Source organism: Truncatella angustata, assembly GCF_020726525.1.
Source record: "Truncatella angustata strain MPI-SDFR-AT-0073 chromosome Unknown BKA67scaffold_3, whole genome shotgun sequence".
Classification (NCBI taxonomy): Eukaryota; Fungi; Ascomycota; class Sordariomycetes; order Amphisphaeriales; family Sporocadaceae; genus Truncatella; species Truncatella angustata.
Genome location: NW_025763383.1, coordinates 2,875,903 through 2,902,327, shown reverse-complemented (window position 1 = coordinate 2,902,327; position 26,425 = coordinate 2,875,903). Strand labels below are relative to the sequence as shown.

The 26,425-nt window shown below is 48.8% G+C and overlaps 7 protein-coding genes across 7 annotated transcripts; 5 read left to right on the top strand and 2 right to left on the bottom strand.

The window, feature by feature from the left end:
- The first annotated feature begins 1,919 nt into the window (after nucleotides 1-1,919).
- Nucleotides 1,920-3,521, top strand: BKA67DRAFT_675778 (uncharacterized protein). The gene has a single exon (XM_046108788.1). The coding sequence runs from the start codon at nucleotides 2,016-2,018 to the stop codon at nucleotides 3,024-3,026; it is 1,011 nt and encodes a 336-aa protein (XP_045960066.1). The 5' UTR covers nucleotides 1,920-2,015; the 3' UTR covers nucleotides 3,027-3,521.
- Nucleotides 3,522-5,932: 2,411 nt separating this feature from the next.
- BKA67DRAFT_591989 (Sec1-like protein) lies at nucleotides 5,933-8,175 on the bottom strand (the record flags this gene model as incomplete). Its single annotated transcript, XM_046104787.1, has 3 exons — nucleotides 5,933-6,569; nucleotides 6,620-7,852; nucleotides 7,925-8,175. 3 exons carry the CDS (start codon nucleotides 8,173-8,175, stop codon nucleotides 5,933-5,935), a joined length of 2,121 nt encoding a protein of 706 aa, XP_045960065.1.
- A 2,889-nt stretch (nucleotides 8,176-11,064) lies between these two features.
- BKA67DRAFT_657711 (uncharacterized protein) lies at nucleotides 11,065-15,881 on the top strand (the record flags this gene model as incomplete). Its single annotated transcript, XM_046107159.1, has 3 exons — nucleotides 11,065-12,490; nucleotides 12,597-12,757; nucleotides 12,849-15,881. The coding sequence occupies 3 exons, from the start codon at nucleotides 11,065-11,067 to the stop codon at nucleotides 15,879-15,881; spliced, it is 4,620 nt and encodes a 1,539-aa protein (XP_045960064.1).
- Nucleotides 15,882-16,614: 733 nt separating this feature from the next.
- BKA67DRAFT_645248 (uncharacterized protein) lies at nucleotides 16,615-17,618 on the top strand (the record flags this gene model as incomplete). The annotated part of the gene is made up of 2 exons (XM_046105874.1): nucleotides 16,615-16,907; nucleotides 17,009-17,618. The coding sequence occupies 2 exons, from the start codon at nucleotides 16,615-16,617 to the stop codon at nucleotides 17,454-17,456; spliced, it is 741 nt and encodes a 246-aa protein (XP_045960063.1). The 3' UTR covers nucleotides 17,457-17,618.
- A 4,331-nt stretch (nucleotides 17,619-21,949) lies between these two features.
- On the bottom strand, nucleotides 21,950-22,540 carry BKA67DRAFT_534706 (uncharacterized protein; the record flags this gene model as incomplete). Its single annotated transcript, XM_046099904.1, has 1 exon — nucleotides 21,950-22,540. The coding sequence occupies one exon, from the start codon at nucleotides 22,538-22,540 to the stop codon at nucleotides 21,950-21,952; it is 591 nt and encodes a 196-aa protein (XP_045960062.1).
- Nucleotides 22,541-22,742: 202 nt separating this feature from the next.
- BKA67DRAFT_657708 (uncharacterized protein) lies at nucleotides 22,743-23,312 on the top strand (the record flags this gene model as incomplete). Its single annotated transcript, XM_046107158.1, has 1 exon — nucleotides 22,743-23,312. The coding sequence occupies one exon, from the start codon at nucleotides 22,743-22,745 to the stop codon at nucleotides 23,310-23,312; it is 570 nt and encodes a 189-aa protein (XP_045960061.1).
- Nucleotides 23,313-24,359: 1,047 nt separating this feature from the next.
- On the top strand, nucleotides 24,360-26,408 carry BKA67DRAFT_657707 (uncharacterized protein; the record flags this gene model as incomplete). Its single annotated transcript, XM_046107157.1, has 1 exon — nucleotides 24,360-26,408. One exon carries the CDS (start codon nucleotides 24,360-24,362, stop codon nucleotides 26,406-26,408), a length of 2,049 nt encoding a protein of 682 aa, XP_045960060.1.
- Nucleotides 26,409-26,425: the final 17 nt, after the last annotated feature.

The window sequence follows — 26,425 nt, the reverse complement described above, 5'->3', positions numbered from 1 at the left end:
AGCAACAAGGCCAATGACTGCTCTGGCAGCTGTTCTTAGATTGTCCTGCTTCAAATGGTCGTCCGAATCCGCAGGTCGGGCACCACTGTAACGCAAAGAACATTAGTAATGGGTTCATATCAATTCTCATGTATGCGAATACGTCTTATCACTTCGATCTCCTCAAATTCGACCTCATATGGACTCATCTCGAACCATTGGAACCATGCATCACCTGCTTCTCGATTTTCTTTGTCATTGTGGTCTGCTTCCCGAAATGAGTGCTCAAGATCACTCTACGGCCTCTCATATCGAATGGATGTCAGCAAAGGAAGCGGTGCTGCTCCATTTGCTAAATGCTTTCGGGCATGAGACCACTTCCACCAACTTTTACGGTAATCCGAAACTTCATCATGTCCAGGCCTTCCTGATTCCAATATTGGGTCGTTTTGCATGAAGAGGTAGCCCGTTGTAAACACGGAATATAGTCCATCGCCACAGTATGCAAGCCACTTCTGTGTTCTGTAAAAATGGACCCAACGTTTGGAAGTCCCCGCGGAAAGTGCTGAGGAGCAGCTGAATGCCGTCCGGAGACAGAGGATGGTGTGGTGACAATCGCTTCTTACAATGCTCGATCAGTCTCTCTACGCTTGCCTCGGCAAAGGTATACAAAGACCCCGATGTCCAACACGATCCAGATACGCCAGCGATGTACGTCACAAGGTTCCATAGTCCAATCTGTTGCAATGCCTGTGCGTAGTCTAAGAATCCCAGCATCGCTCTATACCCACCACCAGAACCGCCAAACCCAACCACTGGCACGTCGTCTGGGTGAACATCACTAGGCTCTACACCTATGTATCTTGCAAAATGGTTCACGCACATATAGCTTCTTAGCTATGAGATACTTCTGCTCCTCTGAGCATAACTGCGGACCGCGGCGCACTTTGGTTACATGCGCGACTTCAAAGAAACAGACTAACATCGGAAATGTCTTTGGTAATGTGATTCTCGAGTGTAAGAAATGACTTCGCCAGCTGGATATTGGCTTGGTTTCGCTAACGACTTCCTTCACTTTCGCCCGCCATGCCCGGATCTTGCTGGATGCAGAGCTCTGACCAGGCATATCTACGTTCGATTGATTGGGAGCTCTTTGGCCGGACAGGATGTCGCGCTCATAAGCCATCAGTTCGTCCGTTCAGAGTCGTGCGGATTGCGACTTGCCTGGCTTGATAATTTATTGGATCTGCAGCCTCCTTACGACATCATATAAGCCACTCACAAACATTCATTCATAATTATATGCCTTATGTGCGCAACCAATGAATATGGATTTGTTAAAAAGCTTGAGTGTCAAACACGCCGAGTTTTGCTGTCGCAGTGCCAGCGTCGCTAAATATTGATTGCCCCATCGCCTAAGCTGTAGCTGTGACATTCAAAAACAGTGGGCCCACCGTCAATAGAACGATGGTAATCTCAGGGTATACATTCGTTGCCACAGTAGCAGTAAGCAAAGTATAAAGTGAGGTGCAACCTGTCACTAGAAGCATGTAAAATACGTGAGCGAAGAGGTAATAGGAATAGAGCAATGAATTGTATTATTGTTTGTGACCGAGCTGGAAGAGGGGCGTGAGGTTTAAATCTCCCGTCAGAGCTTGTGTAGGGGCTTCAGAGGTGCCAAAGGTGACCCTCGCTGAAAAGGACTCGACATACTAATATCACCGCATGCTGAGTATTTCTCTCACGATCAGCTCTGGATGTTGAAGCAAATGCCAGATGATCAGCCACGAATTCGAGCCGCCGCAATGCGCTCGAGAAATCCGAGAAGACTCTACATATGGGCTAGTCTAGGTAGTGATGCAGCTGCAATTCAGTGGTGTTAAATCTAGGCCGTCAGTGGTTGCGCGTAGTGACCACGCGGCACCAACATCAATGTCGTCATTGTGATTTAGGGACTCAATCTCGCATAACAAATTTGATTTACGAATTGAGTGACCCTTAAGAGCCCATCACCTCAGATACAGACATCGAGCGCCATGGAACATCATGCACCCCATCCATCGGCGGCGTTTGAAGGTCACTATAGCAAGTTCGACCTGCCATCCGGAGCACACTTGGCGTTAATAATATGCGAAGTGCGTGGTGCGAAAAGAAGGCCATATATGGTATCTTTTACCTACGTGCCGCAAGACTCTGCCACATCGGAGATATACCAGAAGGAAGTGTGGGTTGATAAGATAGACATGAAGCGCGATGCAAATGGTCATAGTTTCAATCTGAACGTTCCGGGTATGGGCTTCGCTAGATGGAGCGAAGACGGCTCGACAGAATATAGGTTGAAGCATCCAGATTTCACAATAAAAGCCAAAGCCAACCCCGGAACCCCGTGGTCGCCTCGGACGTACACACCAGAGAGTCTGCTTGTCTACCTTCCTTTACCTCTGCACTGGCATGTGCAATCTTTGGCTTCTAAATGCGCTCTCGATTTGCAAATACCGGAATACGATCTTCCTTCCGTAGACAGATCAGGAACGGCCATGCTCCACGAAGAAAAGAATTGGGCTAACAGTTTCCCATCTGCGCACATGTGGCTTCAAGCGCGCAATGGAGACAGGGGCTTCTGCTGCGTTGGAGGCCAGATTCTGGGTATGGAAGCTTTCCTCCTCGGTTATCGAAGCAAAAATCTCAACGTCGACTTTCGACCTCCGTTTGCAGTTCGTCTTGCAGGACTCAGTCCGTTCATGTCATACAAGACAGACTGGGAGAATCGGACATTCGAGCTCAGTGTGCAAAGCTTCCGTCAGAAGCTCACAGTGAAGGCCTCCGCACCAAAGGGCACTTTCTTCTCACTGAGCTCGCCGTTTCCAGACGGCCATCGAGAAAACTTCCTGGGCCAGAGCTTTCAGGCCACGTTTGAGGTGAAGCTCTATGAAAGCGGTTGGTTCGGCCCTTGGCAGTTGATACGGGAGGATAAGTTTGCAGCCGCCAGCTTAGAATTTGGCGGAGGTTATTATCCACCAGCCGGAAGCGAGCAGCGCTCACACTGATTGTTCATGCAAACTCCCTGCGTGTTCTCGCAGATCCAGCGAATGGATGAGCGGTGAGACTGGAACGAAAATCTGAGGGTCGATTCAATAGAAGATTTCGACATTGGCCGAAGACCTACCCAAGATTCCGTAGTTCGACTGCATAGCTCTTCCTTGGTTCCAATAGCTCGCACCACCCCACAAGCTGGGCCAGAAGTTCATCTGAACAACTCTCAGTCAACAGTTGAATGGTGAATGAAGATGACTAGACAAGCTACCCCACTGAAGGATAGCTCAATGACACCCCTGGGTCATATCCTGGCCATAATCCCACAGCTGCTAAATCGGGCGTAAGTTACAATCCTTTGATTCCACTTGAAAGCCAGGTGCTCAAATTGGACCATCATATCGCCTAAGCTAAGGCCAAGAAAGCTTATCTTGACCAAGAAGGATCATGACCCTTGTTGTAATCTGCATCAGCATTCACGGAGGCTTCGCGACCAAGTACCCTCATACCCTGCCGTTGTGTTACGCTGTCGGGTATAAAGCAATGAGACATTGCTCATTACCACATCCCTTCGAGTTCTCTCTAACACCAAAAAGCTCTCACATCCCAACAACTCAACTCAACTTATTACACCCAATATGCGTTTCGCTGCTCTATTTGCTTTGGCCTTTGCCGCCGTCGTCGTTGCCTCTCCAGCTGCTGAGCCCGAGGCAGAACCTGTTCTCAAGAGAGTGAGTTGGCACCTATCTTGGGTATAGCTGAACAAACTGGCTAATAGTTTCTACAGGAAAGCTGTATTTCCAGGTGCATTGCCGCTGGTGGCTCTGCTACACGATGTGGATCTCTGTGCTCTTAGGAGATTTTGGTCGTTGCGCCCATTAAGAGGAAAATAGTTCCAGTTGATTCAGAGGATGATCACAACTGCAAGACAGATCTGTTGCTGTGACTTTTGAGTGAAGATACTCTACAAAGGTTAATATTTGTTCGGTGGTCTTAAGGGCTCAATATCATATCCATCTGAATCAGAAAAATTAAGTCTCCATCACAAGTGTCACTTTGTGCTCTTTACGCAAATACATAGCTTGAGAGTCTGTGCGCACGCTTCGAAGCCATAATTTCTAATTTTAGAGACGTCAAACCGACATCATAGCATTTACGACTAGATGAAGTCCTACAGGGTCGTTGTTTAAAGTCCGTTGTCTAAGCAAAGGCTCTTCCTGCACTGCCCTTGTACATTGTTTACTGCTCTAGCCTGCCGACGATGTTCTGGACACTGCAGGACAGAAAGAAAAAGAAATAGAAGGAAAAAGTACCCTTGACCAATTTGTTACTAATAGAACCCTATCACTGCCATGTCCCATTCGTTTTCGGAGTGGAGCATAAGACTGTTGCGTGGATTATCTTTCCTGGCCATGACTTCCTGGTTGAAACAATAGCAAGGATGAATGTAACTGCCCCGATAGGACTTCTGTTATGAGAAAAGACTTACCGTAAGTCCAAGAGCGCATTGAAAGGTGTCCTCGAAGAATTCTACAAGCGCCTGGTCAGCCTCGGTTTCTCACGGTAGGCGCCTTGCTGCCTTGTCAGGTGGTCTCGGGTACAGGAGGCCGAAAGCAGGATGATGGAATAACAAAACCTCTTAGACAACATCGTTACCCCGTTCGGTAATCATGTTAAAGGTGATATCTTCCTGTGGAGTTAATGATATGTACGCTAGTTCAAAACGATGTCCTCCAATGAGCTTATCTACAACACCGTTGGTTCTTCAATTTGCTAAATTATGTTGAAACTACCTATCGTTATTCCTTAGCTGCTGTCGCTGCGAATGAATTAGGGACGGGGAATTAACTAGCAGCTCTGAACAATCAGACTCGATTTCAAAAGTACACCCTCGAGTGCCCAAAAGCACTCTGATCGGCTCCAATTCTCAATACCGATAAACAAGCGAGGACGTGCTCATTCTCAAGTGCTTTAGATTTCTAGTTAATTTCTTGACTAGGTTTAGTCTGCAAGCAGAATTTCGATAAGCATCAATGAAGAGCAGGCGTCGGAAATCATTCCCCTTGTATAAAAAATATTTCTCGCTGTATGTTGTTGTAGTTCGGAACTAATCTGTACATTTCAGACTCTCTGATATATTTCCTAGTCTTACAAAAAGCTATTAATTCATGGAGATCGTTCCCTCATGCTGCAATTTTGCAAACATGCTGGACTTGTCTTCGGTGATTGCTGTGGCACGGTTACGATAGAGTAGTTGCTAGTCCTTTCCCGTTTCGAACAGGTTTTTGTTCTGAGTAAATACTTAGCTCGCATTGAGTTCATCTAAGCTTAGGTTTCTGAGTGCTTAGTTTCCTTCTTATTCTAATCAGTTATCCTTCGAGGTTCTTCACGTGTAACTCGCCTACCTTAGAGAGCAGGGTCTGACACAATCGATCGAGCCGTTGATAACCGTAGAGGGAGGTATGATTGGCGCCAGACACTACGAGGTGAACTTCACGATCATAATCAAAAGAGTCGATCACGACCTCAGGTATAACTTCCGCACCACAATTCCAAATATTCAAGACTAGTTGCCAGACCAGACCACCGTATGCAGTATACGGCAGCAATACTAAGCAAAAATTGCATTTATTTTTAGACCAAAGTGTGAAGTAGCTGAGCATTGAGCAGCGTGGCGATGTGGACTTGATGTGGAAGGAAAATGTCTGCGGCACTCTTATGGAGATTGTATACACATTACAGTTGCACTTGTCGTTAAATGTCAAAATGATCATAACCAAGATTTTAATAGTAGTGACAGTGTACTGTTGAGAACTTCTCATCGACAAAAAGGCATGAGTAGAAAACAAAAGTTCCGGCGAACGTCCTTGAAGATAATTTATTGGTGTGTTGATTCTACTGTCCAGAATATTCGGGCTGATTAGCTCGCTACCTCTCTACCTAAGCTTTCGAGTGGCCCTTGCACAAACTCTGTAGCGTTCATGATCTCCGTAGCACCATATATAGCTCTCTTCTTGATTCCTTTGTCCCCACTAGTCCTGTTGATCCACTCTTGCAGGTTTCCATATTCATCCATGCTGCCACCACCTACAACGAATACAATTGAGTCGGAGTAACCCTGGCGTCTCTGCCCGAACGATGCGCCCATGCCAGGACCCTGCGTACCAGGTAAACCTCCTGGCGTGCTTGCTGTGCCTGCTCTTACAGCACTGGGTGCCGGCATTGTGCCTCGCGCATTTGCGCTTCTAGGATCGAAAAACATATAACCCTCTGTCTTCGCCAGTGCCGAACTTGATGCCGCTTGTGGGTCCATAACGGACTCGACGATCTTGGTGATGGTTAAGTCACGATTCACGGGAATAAGATTCTTCAATGCGCCACTCAATGAATCGAGGTTGAAACCACCCGGTAATGTCACACCCGCATCCTTGACTCGGTCGGTCAAGCGGGTAGAAAGGGTTGAGAAACGACCAAAAAGGTCGGAGCCGGCCTGTGTTGCTGGCTGTGACGGGTTGTTGATCGTTGTAAGTTGCGTCATCTTTGTCGTCGCACGAACTCTGTACACACGATTAGTTTCGCCTATTGTGCATCATGAGGTGCGACTTACTGTCTGATATATGCGAGCGACGTCGTGTCCGCGCCTGCGGCCTTCAGAGCTTCCTCGAACTGTGTCCAATCTGCCCGACTTACTTCTTGCTCCGTACTCAAAAACCATATGATGAACAGACGAAGCTTGTCTAGGGGCTGATTTCCTCTGGCTTCGTCCTTAATTGTCTCTAATACTTGTGTTTTCGTTTGCTTCATAACGTTTTCTTCCATCTCAAAGTAGCCGTCTAGTTGTCGATTTTTGATGCCTGTCAATAGAGCTGCCAGGATGTTCATGTGCATATCGAGGACAGCTTTTCTCTCGCGTAACTCTGGGAGAAGCGTAATGGCCGCTTTCAGATGGTGGGCACTGGCGCTTGTATCGTTCTGAAGGTCTTCTATGGACGAGGCGCCCGTCTTCTTGGTAATGTCTGCTGCATCGTCCTTGTACCGCGTCAATTCGGCATCAATGTCCTCGGCGACCTGTGGGAATGGTAACGCAGCATTCTTTTCCCAGAAAAAGTCGGTTGCCGTAAGATCGTAGGCCTTCTTCGTAACACCCTTTGCAGGGTTTTGCTCGTCTACCGGAGTCTCGATTGTGATACGGTTGAGTTTCATGTCGAGGACATCGTGTACTAACGACTGGTATGTCCAAGAATGAGAAAGCATGGGGTTGAGATCCACGTTTCGATCGAGGATGATCAGCACGGGACGTGAGGCTGGCGTGCCTGCCGAGGACGCAGGACGCGCACTCGCGGAGAAGAGGTTATCTTTCGAGTTAAGGATATGGTCGCGCAGCTTCCTGTCTAGCTTTGCAGCGATCATCTCGGCAGCTGCGCCCTTGGGGCATCTGATGATGGGAATTACGCCCATGGTCACGACTACACTGAACAGTCCACTAACAATCTTATCGACGACATGATCCAGTTCCTCGTCCTGTGTTTTTGCGCTATTCAATGCCCAGTACGTGTTCTCTTTCTGCATACCCAGACTAAACAGGTCTGGCTCGGCTACAATGAAGTTGAGGTATTGGTCGTAGAGCTGCGCAATGTGTTCCGAAGTGCCCGCTGTTGCTGTCTGGGAGGCAAAGTCCTCTAACAAGGGTCTCGGTATGGACGAAGTGAAGTTGACGTAGGCCGGTGAGTAGAGTCCTTTCTGCAGGTCATTCGTTATGGATTCGAGGTTTTTGGGGGTGGGCTCGAGTAGGTATATGGCTGGTACGTCTGGTATAGGATGTCTTGAGCCTGAGATGTGCCTAGTCACACGGCGTAAGCAAGATCACGAGGACAACGATACAGGTGCTGGTGCGCGTGGCGTGGAAACCTACATGTGCATGGTGACGCCCAGCGACCGAAGGTCGCTCACTCTCAACACACTGCTGATGACATCGCGCCCAAGATCGTCGAACACAAGAACTTTCCATATGGGCTCTCCGTTAGACGACAATAAAGGCGCAGCGACAGTGGGAGCGCCATTTGTATGTGGTTCTTCGTCCTCTTTCTGGTCCTCGTTCAAGTTGAGGATCTTCTTGAGCGAGGTGATTTGCCGATCCCGTAAAGACAGCGCTTTGGAAGCCATACTTGCGGCTTTCCAAGCGCCAGATGCTTGGACGATAGAGGAGGTTAGGCGTAGAGCGAAGTTACTGGGGAAGCGTTGCGGCACCCGTGCTTTTTAGATGCGATGTCTGTCTATGCTACGTGGTATGTACTCGGTACGGAGTACGGATCACTGGCGAAGGAGCTGGACCCGGATGTAGTGGGGCAGCCGAGATGAGATGACGCGCCCGTAGTAAGGGGAACGGGTTTGGGATTCGGATTGGGAGTGGGAGTCGGAGGTGGGAGTGTCTATCTGCAGGTGGCGCAGGCAACCAAATGGCAAGATGTCCACGACGATATGGGAAACATGAATGTGCAGTGCAGTTGTTTCGTTACTGTTGGCTTGGCACTCTGTTGGAGTGATTACGTGAAGGAGATCTGCATGCTCAACCTTCTTTCTGGGCTGCCAACTGCATGTGGGTTCCAATCATGGCCTGGGGGTACGATCTGGGTTGCAACTCAACGGCCTACAGCGGTTCCTGAGCTGGGAATTGAGATTGAATTGCCGTCGGGACCATGGATAATCCGGGCGGATTTCTATGCCAGGTACGAGAACGATGAAAGAGAATACATAAGTTAGCAATACGTCACGTTGAACACGGCATGTGTCACACGAGTCTTGTCGTGCTTCGCTCGAATCTGACTATTCTATATCCGGACACGTAAGGCGAATGTCTCGATGAAAGATCCCATCCGTGAGACCACTTGTACTGAACAAAGAGCAGCCTTGATTGATTTGCCCATCGTGTTCTTCAGCATCGGCAGGCAGCGCTGCTGTTTATGTATGTACGTAGAGTACACATGTCAACAGTGTGGCACGAGGGATGTCAGGGGGGGGCAGGGGCTGGTTAACAGGCTCCGAAGCTGCAACGTTAGACCATGGACGGCTGCAAACCAAGACCAAGCAGAAAAAACCAGCCGCCAGCCGCTAAATAAGGGCCGCTTTGAATTGCACTCCAATCAACCACTCCCTAACAACATGGCCTAGCCTAGGTTTTCTCCCCTCTCGACCCAGCCATTCCCTCTCATTCTCTTTTCCCCTTCTTCATCGTCGCGCAACATACAACAGCCATCGCCGACTATCGTCAATCTCAACCCCAATCGCCATCGACAGGAGGCTTAATCAGGGCGGTCTTTAATAATTCTCATAATTCCGAACTAGACCATCTCTCTATACTCTGTGCATTCTGCAGGACAGCTAAATTGTCATCATTTGCCACTGGGCGCTGGGTTCGGGCAGACATCTCGCAACGCCCGATTGAATTGGCCCCTTTATCACTTGAACTTCTAGACTGTCGCATGATACTCAGCTTAAAGGCTTGAATCGCCTGCATAGATCATTATAATTGTCGCGCATCTCTCAACTAAGAGAGGATCTGAGGCACCATATGGTCGCAGGCCTTCGCACGAAATAAAGCAGCAGCGGCATCATCATCATCAACGACTGCAGAAGTCAACACTAAGCGCTAAGAACCACGGGCGGGTCAGGACTTTAGAAAGGGTATGAATAACTGAACCTTCTCCCTCCCCTTCCCCCATCATTGCACTGCACCAGTCTGCATTTATACCAGTTGTCAAATCTTCTACATGTATGTGCTGTGCGTCAGGCTGTTGCGACTCACCACTGCCAAACCTCCAAATCTTGCAGCAATGAATTGCTTGATTGGCAGGGGTTTTGGCCTTCGCAGCTGGTGAGTAGCGACCGACACCGACATGCTGCATACGTTTTCAGCCTGCAGTGTCGGTGTCCACTATCGCCGATCCTAAGCCGATTTCGTGTCCAAGCAGCAGCACAGGCAGACAGCCATCAAGCAGGCCTCTACAAGTAACTCCTCTGAATTCCTACCTTAATGGCTGGAGAGTGATACTGGGCAAAGAAAAACATCAACTTCAATCACTGCGGAAATCCAGCCGCCTCAAAATTCCTCAGTTTTGTTGTGTTCTTGGCGTACCTCTGGAAACTTGCACTGTTCAATCAGACTGAAGCTACATATCACAGCGCCAAGGGATGTGGCCGGTTCAGCACTCGGAAACCATTCATGATAAAAGAACGTTCACTGCGTGTTGTTAAGCAGTAACTTCCATAAAGTCATTTAAGACGAGGTGCGATGGAAGGTACAAATCTTGCAGAGGTCTAAGCAAAGCAGCCAGACCGGCCCCTATCGTCACAAACCCCTCCGACATTGCGCTCAATTACAGTACACAGAAAAAAAAAAACCCCCCCGTACTGGAGATTGGGAACTATTTCGTCGACTTACACCTGATGCTTAATGGGCAGTCTTGGGCGGCACAAGCTCCAGATCTACCCACGAAAATACATCAACCTTTCGAAATCAAACAACAACCCTTGCCATTTCCACGTTCTTCCACAGCCCCTTCACCAACTTTTGTCTTTGTTGTTTTCATCTCACAAGACACTCCACCACACATGCTGATGCACCATTTTGGTTTAGATTGTTAATCTAGTCTCTTTGCAGCTAGCGTTCCTTTTCGTCAGCATCAACCTCTAAACGCTACGGCAACGATTACCTCATTGTCATCTCAAAGGCTTTTTCAGTTCGACCCTGCTGAAGGACTGATATTCACACATCCATCGTGGTAATCTGCAATCTCACTACAAATCACCACTTGGTTGATTTTTGCAAATCATCATAGGTATGTCTTCAGAATTTGGCAATAGGTTGAGTATACGGAAAGCGCACCACAACCTATTAGGACTCTAGCGTATGTGCTAGCGTCTACACTAAGGATATAGCTCTTTCCATTGGATCGATCGTTGCGCTAGCGTCTGCAACTCATCTACGCGAAGCTCTCTTACTGACGCTTGCCTCTTTCAGATCATTGCGCCCCAGCAGTCACAGTCGGAGTCACCATGGCACAAGGCGGCCATGGTTGGCCTGGTGGGCAGTATCATGCCAGTGGTGTAGACCAGAATAGTGTCAATCAGCCCAACTCGGGAGGTCTGGAGTACGGTAATGGTATTAATGCTGATGATAACATGCTGTACATGTCCAACTGGGACAGTATGAACCAGAGCACCAGTAACTACCCTGCCCCAAATGCTGACCCTGCCGACCACCAGTTCTACCAACCGCAGACCTATTATCAAGCTCACAACGCTTTTAGTAATGGCAATGCATCTGTCGGCCAGAGGACCACCACGGCTTCTCCTGCAGCAGCTTATGGTAATGGCATGTTTCAAGACTCGGCCTTTCAACGACCACAGAGTCAACCACAGCAGCATGCTCACCAACATACATACCAGCACTTCAGTGCTACCGACTTGAATCAGCATGATCCACAGGTTCCTGGAAGTTTTGTAGAGGGCTCATGGTCGAGCACTGCTCCACAGAACCAATATTCTCAACCAATGGGCTATGAAAATGCTCAGAACATGTATCAGCAGCACATACAACCATCGTCTCATGCTCATGCACATACCTCGACGCCGACACCACCGCCTGCTCAGAGGACTATATCTCGGTTTCAAGCCAACAACGCAAACCAGACCAGTGCAAAGCCAGTCATGAACCACTCGTCGATGGCTAATATACAAAGCCATCCGAACGTGCAGACTGCCAATCCAACAGCGCCACGGTATCAGTTCCAAGTCATTCCGGGGCCGGCCGGAAATAGTTCATACCAGAACCCAGCCGTGTCCGTAGCTCAGCCAGCTGCAGCATTCCAGGGACAACTTCATTATGCTCCACCTAGTCAGGCAGGCGCTCATGGCCATTTCCCGGTATCGCCGCCTCAACCTGGCTTGCAACAAGCATCGGTCCCGGTAAAGGGCACTGCATCGACAAGTCAAGCCTCTGATGCCCGAACAAACGAACTTGGCCAATTCAATGCGTCGGCCACTGCTTCAGCACCCGGCGCTTCCTATGCCAACAATCAGCAGATGCCCGGACAAGTACCTTTCACTGGGTACATGCAGCCCAGTCCGGCACCCATGTTAACAGTGATTCCAGCTCGCCCGGCCTTTGACCCTGTCGCTCACGGCGACTACACTCAGCTTGCCGGGTTCTCTAATCTTTTCATCTCTGGCACACCAATCGATGGGAGCAGTATGGACCTGATTACAGACGATTCGTTCTCGTTCTCAGCCCATTTTAACGCGAAGGATGGACCCCTCACTCCCGGACATCCTGGCCGGTTGCCTTGTGAGATTCGACGTGATTTTAAGTGGTTACGTAAACAAGAGAAATCCGCTGACGTCAATGATGCCAAACGTCGAGCTATTCGCCTGGAGAAAGATAGACTGAACCGTGAGATGATGCACCTTATTGGCGAGAGTGGTAAGTTTCCTGCCTTTGGTTTTTTTTGGACCCTACCGAGCAACCGATGATTTGTTTGCATTTAATTTGGATGTTATTCAATTACTGACATTCGCTCCACCTTCAGTCGAATCTGCCACCAAAACTGGGACCACGAGATCCGTAACCAAGCGCGAGAGCAGGACTGGCTCAATACGCGTGCCTGGCAGCGAGTCTTCAGATGACAGTTCGGAATACGAGAGTGACTCTGAGTACGAGGAAACCCAGGAAGATCAAGAAGCACGCAAGGTTAGTGCCAGGTTTTTTTTCTTCTTCCTTTCTCTTGCCCGAACAATTCTCTTGCGTGAGTTACTTTGCTGACATGTATGTCCGTCCTTAGATCAAAATGGCTGGAAGACCCAGTGATCCGGTGAAAGCTGTCGAGTACGACGTGATACAAACGGTCTGGCGAGCTCCAGACGATACATTACCGGTTAATGCCACTGCTGCCGCTATCCAGGCCTTTGGTGTCCAGTTTGAGAAGCTCTGGAACAAGGCCAAAGATCTCAGGAAGGACATCAAAACTGCCAAGGAGAAGAAAAGCAAGAGGTTGGACTCTTTGGAATCCGAACTCACGGCGCAACTAAATCTCATTCACGTTGCCGTTCAGACCGCCATCAAGTATGCTGAATCCTCGGTTCTCGACAATATGGGAGGCAATTCGAAGTTGGCCGTCATGCTGTGGAATGCACTTAGAGGTGCAATTGCTACTAAAGATTTCAACGGCCCACTGCCCAAAGCCATTCTCCATCTCATGTCACATTTCACAACCTTGCAGAAGCACCTGGTGACCGGAGTTTTCAAGGTTCAAGAGTACCAGAAGAAATACCAGAAGGACTTTGACGATATCTGCAACGGCTACTTAGATCAGATACAGTCTAAGGCTAAAGACGATGATGACGACAAAAAGGTCAAAGACACCGCACCAGTGAACGGGACGAAGGAGCCTGCTCCTGTGGTTAGAAAGACGCCAATATTCACTGCAAAAGATTTAGTGTCTGCATCGAAGAAGTCAGCTTCCACCGATTCAAAGAAAGTCTTACCAGCCGGTCCAACCGTCCTTGACGCTAAGAGAGCCAGCGGAATTGTTACGAAAACGCCAGGAATTTTGCCTTCGAAAAGACCCAGGGATGATGATGTCGATTCACGCATCACGAAGAAGGTCGCAGTGGATGGCTCTTCAAGTGGGACACAAGCGTCAAAGCCCGGTGCTGTGCCCAAAACGACTACAGTTGTGCAGCCTCGTCCCAAGTCCAGCGGCTCAATCCTCCCTGGTCGAGCACGACCTACTGCCAAGCCCGCAGTCAAGAAATCCGAACCCTCGTCCTCCACGTCATCTAGCCTGTCGACGATTAGTGGTCTGTTGGCAGAGATTGCAAAGCCCAAGTCGCCACCTCGGCAGAAGGATGAGCCGGTCAAAGCGCCCGAAACGGAGGAAGAGAAAACACGACGTCTCCGCAAAGAAGCTCGACGAGGCCTTAGAGTCATGTGGAAGCCTGATTATGAACTGGAGGAAGTGCGGATCTTCCAACATGATGCGAACGAGGACGAGGGTCGCGCCACCAATATGGTCCGTGATGCTCGAGACAACCGTTCTGAAGGTCAAGCTCTGAAGAGGGCAAAACGCGCCAATGAGTCTGAGGGGCAAGATGCCGATGTCGATAAGGATGACGAGGATGATAATTCTGAAGAGGGTAAGCCCAAGGAACTTGCACTTCAGACGTGGACAGAGCCGTGTGCGATTGATTTCAGTCATGTTGATCAAGTCAACCCGGGACAGCGTTTGAAGAATTTCATCACTCGTGGTGGAAATCAAACCATCCATACTGAGGAGCAAAAGGTCATGGAGAAGTATGAGCAAACACAGCTGATTGCTATTTACACGTCGCCTGCCGATATTCCCGAGACACCTAAGTCGCCAATTCGTAAGGAGGCTGAAAGGGCTACTGTTCTTCCACACATTTCCCAGCTCCCCACCAACACGCCCAATCTGCAAGAAACTCAAACTCGCTGGCGTGAGATTGCGCAACTGGGCACAGGTGAAGCGACAGAGCACATGTTGCAACGTTTACGCAATAAATCTAGTCCGGAGGTTGCAGCTAAATATGATCGACTGCTGCTTGACATGCAACGCGGGTCGATGTCAAGCCACGACCGTCAGCAGCCATACGCGTTTGCCCCAAGCTCAGCGCAGATGGTCTCTGGGCAACAAACTTTAATACTTGCGCCAATCATGTCGCAGGATGAACGAGACGCCGAATGTCTTCGACTTCTGAAATCAGAAAGGGTTCGCACTTGGAGTAACGCCAACCCTTTCGAGTCCGATCATCCAAGAACCAAGCGTCTATTTAACTGTGGTGATCCGAAGATTCAGGCCGACATTGATGCAATTGAGGACGTCGCTGCTGCCTTTGCTGGCAAGCCTTTCCCAGCCATTGAGCCGCCCGAGCACTTGAGATCAAACCCGGCCCATGTCAAGGAGTGGCAGATGGGTGTCGAAAAGGATTTAGCAGCCAAGGCGACCTCAGACGCTACCGACCGCGCAAAGAAGCTTGCAGAGGAGTTTGCCCGCAAGAGTCTCGCTGCACCCGCACAACCAGTACCCCAGGCTGCAGTTACCCAGTCCGCGCAGGATCCTAACGCTGCTGCATGGGCAGCCTACTTTGCACAGATGAATCAGGCACAGGCTCAACCACAAGTGCAGCTCCAGTCGCACGCTCAAGCTCAGCCTGCCCAGGGCCAAAATTTGACCTACGATCAATACACGGCAATACTTGAGCAGACTCAGGCGCTGCAAGCTCAGCATGCTGGCCATGGTGCCCAGGTTCAGATGCCCCAGTACTCTCAACAGCAGCCCGCACAGGAGGATGCCAATAGCATTGGTGCCCTTCTCGCTGCTCTCGGGGGTCAATCTATCCAGGCCCAACCCGCTGCAGTCACTACCACCCAGCCTGCTCAGCAGGATCCTAACGTTGCTAACGCAGCTGCTTGGGCTGCCTACTACGCCTCGCTCAACCAAGGCCAGCCACAACAACCTGTCTCACAACAACCTGTTTCACAACAACCTGTCTCACAACAACAGTCGCAGGCACAGAAGCGAGTATACCAGCACCGCGACCGCGACCGAAGCACCCGCGACAATTACGGTAGTGGAGACGGAATACTCGACTATGGTCCATCCGAGTCAGATTCGCACGAAAAAGGAGTTCGTGGTCGTAAGGACAACAAGGACAACTTCCGTGGCAAGGCATTCGATGGCAAGGGCATCAACCGCTCACTTATTGGCACTAAGCCTTGCACCTTTTGGGCCCAGGGCAAGTGTGCAAAGGGTGAGCAATGCACCTTCCGTCACGATGCCGCCGATCTCAAGTAGATTCCTGCGCCATCGTTCCGTCTTGCTATCTACTGCAGAACCGACGCTGTAGCTTTTCGTGTTTTAGCTTTAAGTCAGTAGCAACAGCAGTCCCTGGTCATTTCTATCTCCGGGGTTGGATGGCCAAGGACATCGGCTGCACCGGGGATTAACTGTAGAATATATATTTTCTTTTGTTAAGTCTGCCATGTCATGGCAGATATACCAGGAATGAGGTATGTCAGCATTTTCACCCAAGGGGGGGAGCATCCAGATGTAACAACAGATCACAACATGTTCAAGATGAAAGCATTGCCATGGAGTTGAGGATACGCATCATTACATAGACCTGGTATTTGTATTGGTCTAGGGAATGTTCAGTTAGCTGTCGGGGACGAGATGCTGATCATGTACTGTAGTAGGATCACAGGAAGCCAAATGCATCCAGAAAAATAAATCGATATTTGAAATTCCCGATATTTTCGTTTTAGTGATGAACCCGCTTATGGAAGATAGAACCACTACCGTAGGACCGTGACGACCATGATTTCAGAGGGCGTTGATGGATACGCTTATCTCAAGCGCCATCGATTTAGTAAATCCAGCATCGTTGACGTCATCAGTGCTAGTAGCTTAACTTACATCAAAACCTCCAGTTCAAGTAGACCTTGTTTTTCACATGACGACTTCCCAGTCTAGCAGCATGATCCCGAGGCTTTCGAAGACGTATAGCGTTCCCAATACTACCTTCACCATGTCCACTCGCACCTGGGCCTCCGTAGCCCAGACCTCTAGCCAACCAGCAGCAGCAAGAGCATCTACCCCGGCAGCCAGGACATCTACTCACCAGACCACCACCACCAGTACAACCGTCTCAAAGCAACACCACCACAACCCTGCCGGCCCAACAGTACACTTCACGTCTTCCGCGGCACCCGCCGCCAACCACCAACGCAACGAACACTACCGCCCGCGCGGCCCCAGCGACCATGGCCAAGACGTCTACGTCCTCACCCTCCTCCTGACGCCCGCTCACCAGCGTGAGATGTCCGCCCTGAGGCGGAAGTGGTTCCCGAAAGGCTCCTGAAGGTCGACGCGCACATTACTCTCTTTCACGCCCTCCCGGGATCCAGGCTGACGGCGATCAGGGCGGATCTCGGCGAGATGGCGCGGGGGGTGCGCGGGTTTGAGGTCAGGGCTGATCGAGGTGGCGTGTTTAAGATGGGGAGGGGCGTTGGGGTAGAAGTTGATCGGGGGGCATTGGACAGGGCGAGGGGTATTAGGGAGGGGTTGAGAGCAGGGTGGCAGGGCCAGGATGGTGAAAGACATGTTGTGGGACTTGGTAGTACTAAGAGTGAGGAGAGACGACGGGAGATTGGATGGTTGAGTGAGCAGGATGCTAGGAAGTGCTGGAAGGGCCATTATACGGTTATGAATAAGGAGGATGATAAAGACAGGAAGGAACAGTGTTATCGGGAGTTGACGGAGGTTTGGCATGGGAGTAAGGGGTCGGTGACAGGGTTGTGTCTTTGGAGGTATGATAGAGGTTGGTGGAGGGACGCTGAAGAATTCAGGTTTGAGGATAAGAAAGAATAAAGGGGTTAGACATGCAATAGAATGCAGTTCACGCTGCACGTCTCAGGCTTCGGGGGCAAGAAAGATGTTGATGGTCAAATGCCGAAAAGCTCAAGTTGAGTATCAGGAAGGATGAAGAAACCAGAAATCAAAGGGATGAAGAAACCAGAAATCAAAGGGATGTAAGTCATGCTATGAGTCTGCAATGAACAGAGGCATGGACACCACCAAGTGATTACGAGAGGCTTGCAATGATCAAAGGTGTGAATAGTCACCAACACCACGCGGTTTGACCGATTTGATTCTGGTTTCTCGACACCCACAACTACCGATCACTGTTCCACAGACGCTTCAGTAAGCTTTACTGACATTTCTTCTTGAAGATAAATTTCTATCTTCTGAATATCTAAACGAAACTGCCTAAATTTGGAGGAAAATATCAGACATCCTGTGCATACGCTATCCAGACAATACGCCTCACACAAATGCCTCACACAAGCAATCCCTAGGGCGCTTAGCACACAGAGTACTATTGAATACGCAAAAAACCGAACTGATGTTTTGAAGGAGTACATTAAGTGAAACAACAAGGAATCTGTTACCCGTGATTATTCTGGCAGTCGCTAATGCTCCACAACCCTCCAGAAGATGGACTGGAATTATCATTGCGTGCTTTGCAAGTCTAAGGCCCCCGACCGTACTCATCCCGGTCACTTTCTCGTCATCGTGCTCCTAGCTAACCAAATGAACCTCGTATGGGACTAACCTGATCCTGACTAAGGCCGCCGTATTCGCTTCCGATGATTCCATTCACAATGTGCTTAGGGTTAGATTCTCGAGCTTTGCTACGGAGATAAGTCTAGGGGTCCATGATATGGCTAAGGTTCGTGTTAGTCATGGTCTTCCATCTTTTAATTGTGCTGCTGGGAAACACAACGATTCATTCTAATATTCTCAAAAAATAGCAACTTTGATGAATCGATTGACACCCTTTCTAAGTCGGGTCACGCAAGTTTACCACGGTCCTGTCGTCACCGCTCTCTTATCTTGTGAACAAAAGTATTTTTAATATGAAAATAACATACTTTGAAACCTTCGAATGACCATCTACAGCTTGAAGGCTAGCTTTCTCAACCTGGTGGTCCACACAATTAGGTGGTGTCTCCCTCAGCCACTGTTTGGGAGAACGCCTGGCCGGCTCTAAAGCTCAACTATCCTGGTGACATCAAGCGCTTTAGCCTTCGTTCTCCTTCTAATATATGATGCATGATGCACCCCCGCTTAAACTGGTGATTTTGGATTGTTGTCTTTTCAAGATTACGAAATACGTCTGATTTAGATCTTAGAATATCTTCTTTACATAATTCACCGGTTTTAGTCACTCGGATTCGCTAAGCATTGAAGGATGGGAGTGCGAAGATGTCAATTCAAACAATTATCGCCTTTCCTTATCAACTCAACTTTCCTATCCCGCCCACAAATGCTCTTTATCTAGCCATTACATAAAGCATACCTACAAATAACCCTAAAGCTCCCAAAATAGCACTACGTCCGCTCAGCCTTTCTACTCTAGATGTCGAAGCATGAGTTGCAGACGTACTCGCGACAGACGCAGTTGTGGGAGAAGCGCCAAGTGTAGAAGTGATGCTTCTAGTCCACGTATATAAATCAGACGATGTTGATAAATGCGATGGCGAACCAGATGAAGAACCAGATGAAGAACCAGATTTAGCAGTGCTTTCAGTAGTGCTGGTAGTGGGCGAAGCGGTCTGCTCCGCTGGAGCAGTCGTCTTCTGCCCGTCCGCCGCTGTGTATTCACCTGTCTCAACATTCCCACTCCCACCAGTGTCATCATGATAGGAGCCTATGAGACAAGAAGAACTAATTCAGCCTCTTCCATGATTTATTTAATTTCTTCTGTGACTAACATGGAAAGGGAGGGATTATCAGAACAATTTAGATATCTGCATACCAGTATCGGCATTCATGCAAAATAGCGAGCCATCCACATAAGTAAAACAGCTTTCGCTACTCGTACAGCTCAGAGTCGCGCGGGCTGTCATCTTCCTTCCTATCGGATTGGGGTCTCCGTAACAGAGTTGGAGACAGTCGATTCGGTTTCCGCATAGCCAAGAACAGGGATCGTTTGAAGAAGAACCGGATCCGGATCCGGAACCATTATCGGAAGATCCGCTGGATGTGGGCCACGGGATTGCACTGGATGTTGTGCAGTCGATGGCTAGAGTGAATGGGAGGACTACTAGCCAAAGGGCAGTATTCTCACAGGCCCGTATGTGAGGTATTTGATGAAACAGACACACCGCAGCATGAATAGAGGTGCAGAAATAGTGAAGATTTGAGAAGAGAGTCATAAAAAAGTGTGAAGAAAGCCGGTGGCACGCGCGTTTCCACAACATCTAGCTTAATAGCACAGCCCTGATACTGTCTGGGATTAATATTTGTATACACATACATACATACATACATACATACATACACAACTGACAGGCCCCCTGTCCGTAGCTGTCCGAGCTATGGGTCGACAATCCTGCCTAGCCTGACTGTTCCTACGGCGCTACGCTGCGGCTCAGCCTGAAAGGCTATTATGCACAGATTCAGCAACCAACAGAAGTTCAGTCACAAAATGTCAGCTTTCAGCCCACAGGCTCAGCCCGAACCTTAGTGAACTGAGCCCGAACCTTGTTGGAATTGAGAAGAAAGAATGAGACTGGTTGTTATTTCTATGATTTCTATGATTTCTATGATTTCTCTGTGGGTGTCTATGCGCATGAGAATCGGTGCTCGTGTCGTACAAGTTCTGCGGTGATTGTGTGAGGTTGGCCGTGGATTTAAAGCATTCTCGATGAATGTTATTTCACTGTCTATTGGCTCGAAGCTTGGAGAGGCGCATCGTCAGCCAACTTGGCAAAAGTATGGGCCTATCCATCAATCCGATCAAAGTATAGGCGTGCGTGCCGCTGACCGAGACAATGATCAGCTTCTAGCTGGGTTTGGCATTGACAAAGATGGTCATCCATTCGGCTTGTAAGATATTGTTGAAGTCACTCGATTGTTTAACTTACGAAGGAACTTTCAAGTTGTCGTTCTGTCAGGCGTTACGCAGTTGAGATCTGCATGGAACTATCTCTACATGCATCGGGTAGGCAAGGTAGGCGAAAGGGAATAAGTGAAAGCAAGGTGAGGATGAAAAACGCCCTGAAAATACCAGGTTCTACTCAGTGAAGCCAAGTTTTCGGCCGACTTGGCGCGTGATATGCCAAAACGCAACCACTCCAAATGATCGTGAGAAGTGTGGTTTCCATACGCAAGTTGATAAAAAGATAATGATTAAGGAAAATATTAATAATATAACAAAATGTATAATAATTTTAAACTTGAACATAAATTATTTAAACAGATGTTTCAACATATTATAACATGATATGCAAAGTCAAAAATGACTCGTGATTACTCGTCCTTAGACCCAGGATTAGCTATCCAGGTTAGGGTAGAAATAACGATGGAAATGTTTGACCTAATCTTAGTATAGATTACGCCTTTCTGATAAAGTCAACGTGAGATGATACCCTTAGAACAATTCAACCCCTCTCACAAGTATCGCTATGATGCAATGAATGGAGCCATGAATGAATATAAGATCGACATCAAAGTCGTAAATAGTGTATAGAATTAGACCATAGTTTTATATTTCAACCATGGCCACCAGAAATCTGACATAGGCTGATTAGCAATGATGTACTAGTTGTCCCTTTTAGAAGGTCTGCCCGGCGTGTTCGACTCCATAGGCGTAGCGAGTTACCACTCGTGTTGAACACTTATCCTATCCCCCAAACAGACAAGCCGCAGAGAGGTCACCACAATATTGGAGATGCCACAATGGCGAATTCCGCATGAAATTATACTAAACAGATTTGAATAGAACTATTTCCCAGATCCAGCGAACTGAACTTGCGGAATTGTAGCTACTTGTGACTGGTAGCAGTCCAGCGAAGATCAGTGTAAGAATATTCAACATGAAGCCCAGCCGGACGTTCTAGGCGTATTAGTACGTGCCATTGGTGTGATCTGTTCTAGCCCGGTTCTGCTCCAGGCAAACTGCATTAGACCATCGCGGTTCTTTACCCGCCAGCTGACCACCACATCGCTATATGATATCCATCGCTGGACTGTCACACGCCATCCGGCCACCGATGCCAATAAGCACGCATAATAGCAACGAGAAAAAGCTGATACACATCCGGTGGATCATTCAACATTCCAATTCTTCATGTGTGGCCTGCGGGTATGTGTGCCGCGAAGTCCTTGTTCCACCCGCATCCAAATATCATTGTAGATTGAAGACCTTGGTTGGCTTGGGCTGTTTTTAGAAGATGCTGAACGATCGGGAAGCAGATACGTCAAGATCTCTTTGAAAGAAAACTATTAATAAAGGAAACCGAGTAATAAACTACAGATATACGAGGTAAACGAAATAAATAGGTTTAAAGAGCTGCTTAATTAGCGGCAGCACACCTAGCACCATCGGCTATTGTTGCGAGGCCAAAACTATTACCTAAAGCAACCTGTGCGGTAGCGAGGCCTGATCCAGGAAGAGGGAATGTGTATAATTGTCCAGTCGACGAATCGGCAGCGTACAGCGTGTCTGTTCCACCCGCGAAGACTGACTGGTAGTTTATCAAACTGCCACTTAGAACACCTGTGATCGCTGTTGACGTTGTCCAAATCTTGGTAGATCGATTCCATGCCATTAAGCGTGAGGTACCTGTTAACCCTAATAATCCAGCTTCGTAAGAAACACCCCAGAGGTAGTTGCCGCCTGCCGTACCGGGAATCCATGCCCAGTCGGAAACTGTATAAGCTGGGGCAGGTGATGTACCAGATGCTACGATTCGCCCAAACGTAGCTGAGCCCGGCAATAGGTCGACCTGGGTCCAGGCTGTGTTTGCAGCATTGGTAAGCCAGTATTGTGAGTTTTCATCGACTACGCCGGCGACCGGCGTAGAGGTCAGGTTTAGCGACCTCAAATCCGTATAGGCGCCTGTCGTGGTCGAGATACGGATCAATCGTGACGGGGCTGCCCCCATAGCAGCATAAAGGAACCCGTCCCTCACGTTATAACCTACGGCGTTGATCGAACCGCCATTCCCGACATTGCCATTAATGATCGATGAAGTAGCGCCAGTGATTATCCCTAGGACGCTCAAAATGAAGTCCTGACGCACGAGCACATTGTCGCGGATATAATAGGCAGGGGCATTAGTACCGCAGGCCGCGACGGCCGAATTGATGGAACTGATACTGGATGATGTCGTTATTATACTGGCAATCGCTGTTGTTGATGTGATCACAGACGATGAAGTTGTCACGAAGGCTGACGTGGAGCTACTTATAACTGTGGTACCAGGTCCGACAGATGTACTCAAAGATGTTGAGATCGCGGAAGATATGATTTGTGATGTAGATATAATGATAGACGATGAAGTCGTGGGAATAAGGATTGTAGAAGTGGCACTAGAAACAACCACTGAGCTTGATATGAAAGCAGTTGACGATGTAGTCGGCACGATCAACGAAGAAGTAGGAGTAGAGATGATATTTGAGCTTGACGTGAAGATAGATGTCGATGTCGTAGCTATAGTACCTATAGACGTGCCTAGTACTGTGGTACTAGGCCCGATCGATATGCTTACCGATGCGGAAGGGACCGAAGAAATGATGGACGACGAAGCAGACGGTATGATAGTCGATTCAGTTGATACGATGACAGATGACGAAATGCTAGTCTGTGAAACCGAGATGCTAGTCGGTGGGAGATCGGTAGTTGTAAGAAGGGAGCTTGTTGTCCCGGTAATCTGAGAAGAAATGACGGATTGCTCGCTCGAGATTCCGCTCTGGGTGCTGGACAATACGCTGGTCGGCAGGTTGGTGAGGGACGAAATGAGTGACGTAGTTCCACTGCCGATGCTGGACGACTGACTCGAGAGTTCACTCTGAATACTGGACAAAATGCTAGATAAAGCACTTGTAGGTAGACCTGTTGGAAGCGCTGTTCCAGTGATGAGGGTAGAGAGGCTAGACAGCTCGCTCGAGAAGCCGCTCTGGATACTGGACAAAATACTAGACAGAGCACTTGTAGGTAGATCTGTTGGAAGCGCTGTTCCAGTGGTGAGGGTAGAGAGGCTAGACAGCTCGCTCGAGAAGCCGCTCTGGATACTGGACAAAATACTAGACAGAGCACTTGTAGGTAGATCTGTTGGAAGCGCTGTTCCAGTGGTGAGGGTAGAGAGGCTAGACAGCTCGCTCGAGAAGCCGCTCTGGATACTGGACAAAATACTAGACAGAGCACTTGTAGGTAGATCTGTTGGAAGCGCTGTTCCAGTGGTGAGGGTAGAGAGGCTAGACAGCTCGCTCGAGAAGCCGCTCTGAATACTGGACAAAATGCTAGACAGAGCACTTGTAGGTAGATCTGTTGGAAGTGCTGTTCCAGTGGTGAGGGTAGAGAGGCTGGATAGCTCGCTCGAGAAGCCGCTCTGGATACTGGACAAAATACTAGACAGAGCACTTGTAGGTAGATCTGTTGGAAGCGCTGTTCCAGTGGTGAGGGTAGAGAGGCTAGACAGCTCGCTCGAGAAGCCGCTCTGGATACTGGACAAAATGCTAGACAGAGCACTTGTAGGTAGATCTGTTGGAAGTGCTGTTCCAGTGGTGAGGGTAGAGAGGCTGGATAGCTCGCTCTCGGTGCTCGATAATACACTAGTCGGCAAGTTGGTGACTGTAGGGATGAACGACGTAAGTCCACTTGTAAGACTGGATAAATCACTAGAGATCTCACTCTCAACGCTAGAGAGAACGCTAGTTGGGAGGACTGTGCTACTAGGGATGATTGAACTAATTTGGCTCGAGATGCCGGATGGCTCAGAAGAGAGCGAACTTGAGGGAGGGGTTTCAGTAGAGGTAGTGCTAAAAGTTAAGCTTATGTCGGAAAGAGAAGCTGAGCCTGTGTCGGAAACAGAAGTTGAGCCTGTATTAGGGATAGAACTAGTGGTTAAAATAGAGCTGGTGCTAGAGACAGAGCCCGTGGTGGAAGAATCCGTGCTAGAGGTAGAGCCTATACTAGAGATCGAGCCCGTACTAGTGAAAGAATTTGTTGTAGAAGAGTCTGTACTAGAGATAGATTCCGTGGTGGAAGAGCCTATGCTAGAAATAGAGTCCGTTGTGGAAATAGATCCCGTGGTAGAAGAGCCTATGCTAGAAATAGAGCCCGTACTAGAGATAGAGTCCGTTGTGGAAATAGATCCCGTGGTAGAAGAGCCTATGCTAGAAATAGAGCCCGTACTAGAGATAGAGTCCGTTGTGGAAATAGAGCCCGTAGTGGAAGAATCCGTGCCAGAGATAGAGCCCGTACTAGTGATAGAATTTGTTGTAGAAGAGTCTGTACTAGAAATAGATCCCGTGGTGGAAGAGCCTATGCTAGAAATAGAGCCCGTACTAAGGATAGATCCCGTAGTGGAAGAATCCGTGCTAGAGATAGAGCCTATACTAGAGATCGAGCCCGTACTAGAGATAGATCCTATGGTGGAAGATCCTGTAGTAGAAGAGCCCGTACTGGAGATAGAGTCCGTTGTGGAAGAGTCTGCACTAGAGATAGATCCCGTGGCGGAAGATCCTATACTAGAGATAGCTCCCGTAGTTGAAGATCCCGTGGCGGAAGAATCCGTGCTAGAGATAGAGTCTGTGGCAGAAGAGCCTATGCTAGAAATAGAGCCCGTGGTGGAAGATCCCGTGGTGGAAGAATCCGTGCTAGAGATAGAGTCTGTGGTAGAAGAGCCTATGCTAGAGATAGAGCCCGTGGTGGAAAATCCGGTGGTGGAAGATCCAGTGGTGGAAGATCCTGTAGTGGAAGAGCCCGTACTGGAGATAGAGTCCGTTGTGGAAGAGTCTGCACTAGAGATAGATCCCGTGGCGGAAGATCCTATACTAGAGATAGCTCCCGTAGTTGAAGATCCCGTGGCGGAAGAATCCGTGCTAGAGATAGAGTCTGTGGCAGAAGAGCCTATGCTAGAAATAGAGCCCGTGGTGGAAGATCCTATACTAGAGATAGCTCCCGTAGTTGAAGATCCCGTGGCGGAAGAATCCGTGCTAGAGATAGAGTCTGTGGCAGAAGAGCCTATGCTAGAAATAGAGCCCGTGGTGGAAGATCCTATACTAGAGATAGCTCCCGTAGTTGAAGATCCCGTGGCGGAAGAATCCGTGCTAGAGATAGAGTCTGTGGTAGAAGAGCCTATGCTAGAGATAGATCCCGTGGCGGAAGATCCTATACTAGAGATAGCTCCCGTAGTTGAAGATCCCGTGGCGGAAGAATCCGTGCTAGAGATAGAGTCTGTGGCAGAAGAGCCTATGCTAGAAATAGAGCCCGTGGTGGAAGATCCCGTGGTGGAAGAATCCGTGCTAGAGATAGAGTCTGTGGTAGAAGAGCCTATGCTAGAGATAGAGCCCGTGGTGGAAAATCCGGTGGTGGAAGATCCAGTGGTGGAAGATCCTGTAGTGGAAGAGCCCGTACTGGAGATAGAGTCCGTTGTGGAAGAGTCTGCACTAGAGATAGATCCCGTAGTTGAAGAGCCCGTGGTGGAAAATCCGGTGGTGGAAGATCCAGTGGTGGAAGATCCAGTGGTGGAAGATCCAGTGGTGGAAGATCCCGTGGTGGAAGAGCCCGTAATAGAGATAGAGCCTGTGGTAGAAGAGCCTATGCTAGAGATAGAGCCCGTGTTGGAAAATCCCGTGGTGGAAGAATCCGTGCTAGAGATAGAGTTCGTCCTAGAGATAGAAGCTGTAGTAGAAAGAGGGCCAGTGCTAGAGATAAAGGTTGTGGTGTTGGAGAAAGGAGCTATGGTGGAAATAGAGCCCGTGTTTGTGCGGCCCGACGTAGAACTGCTGGTGGTTGATGCTGGTTGAAAAGTGACTAATGTGAC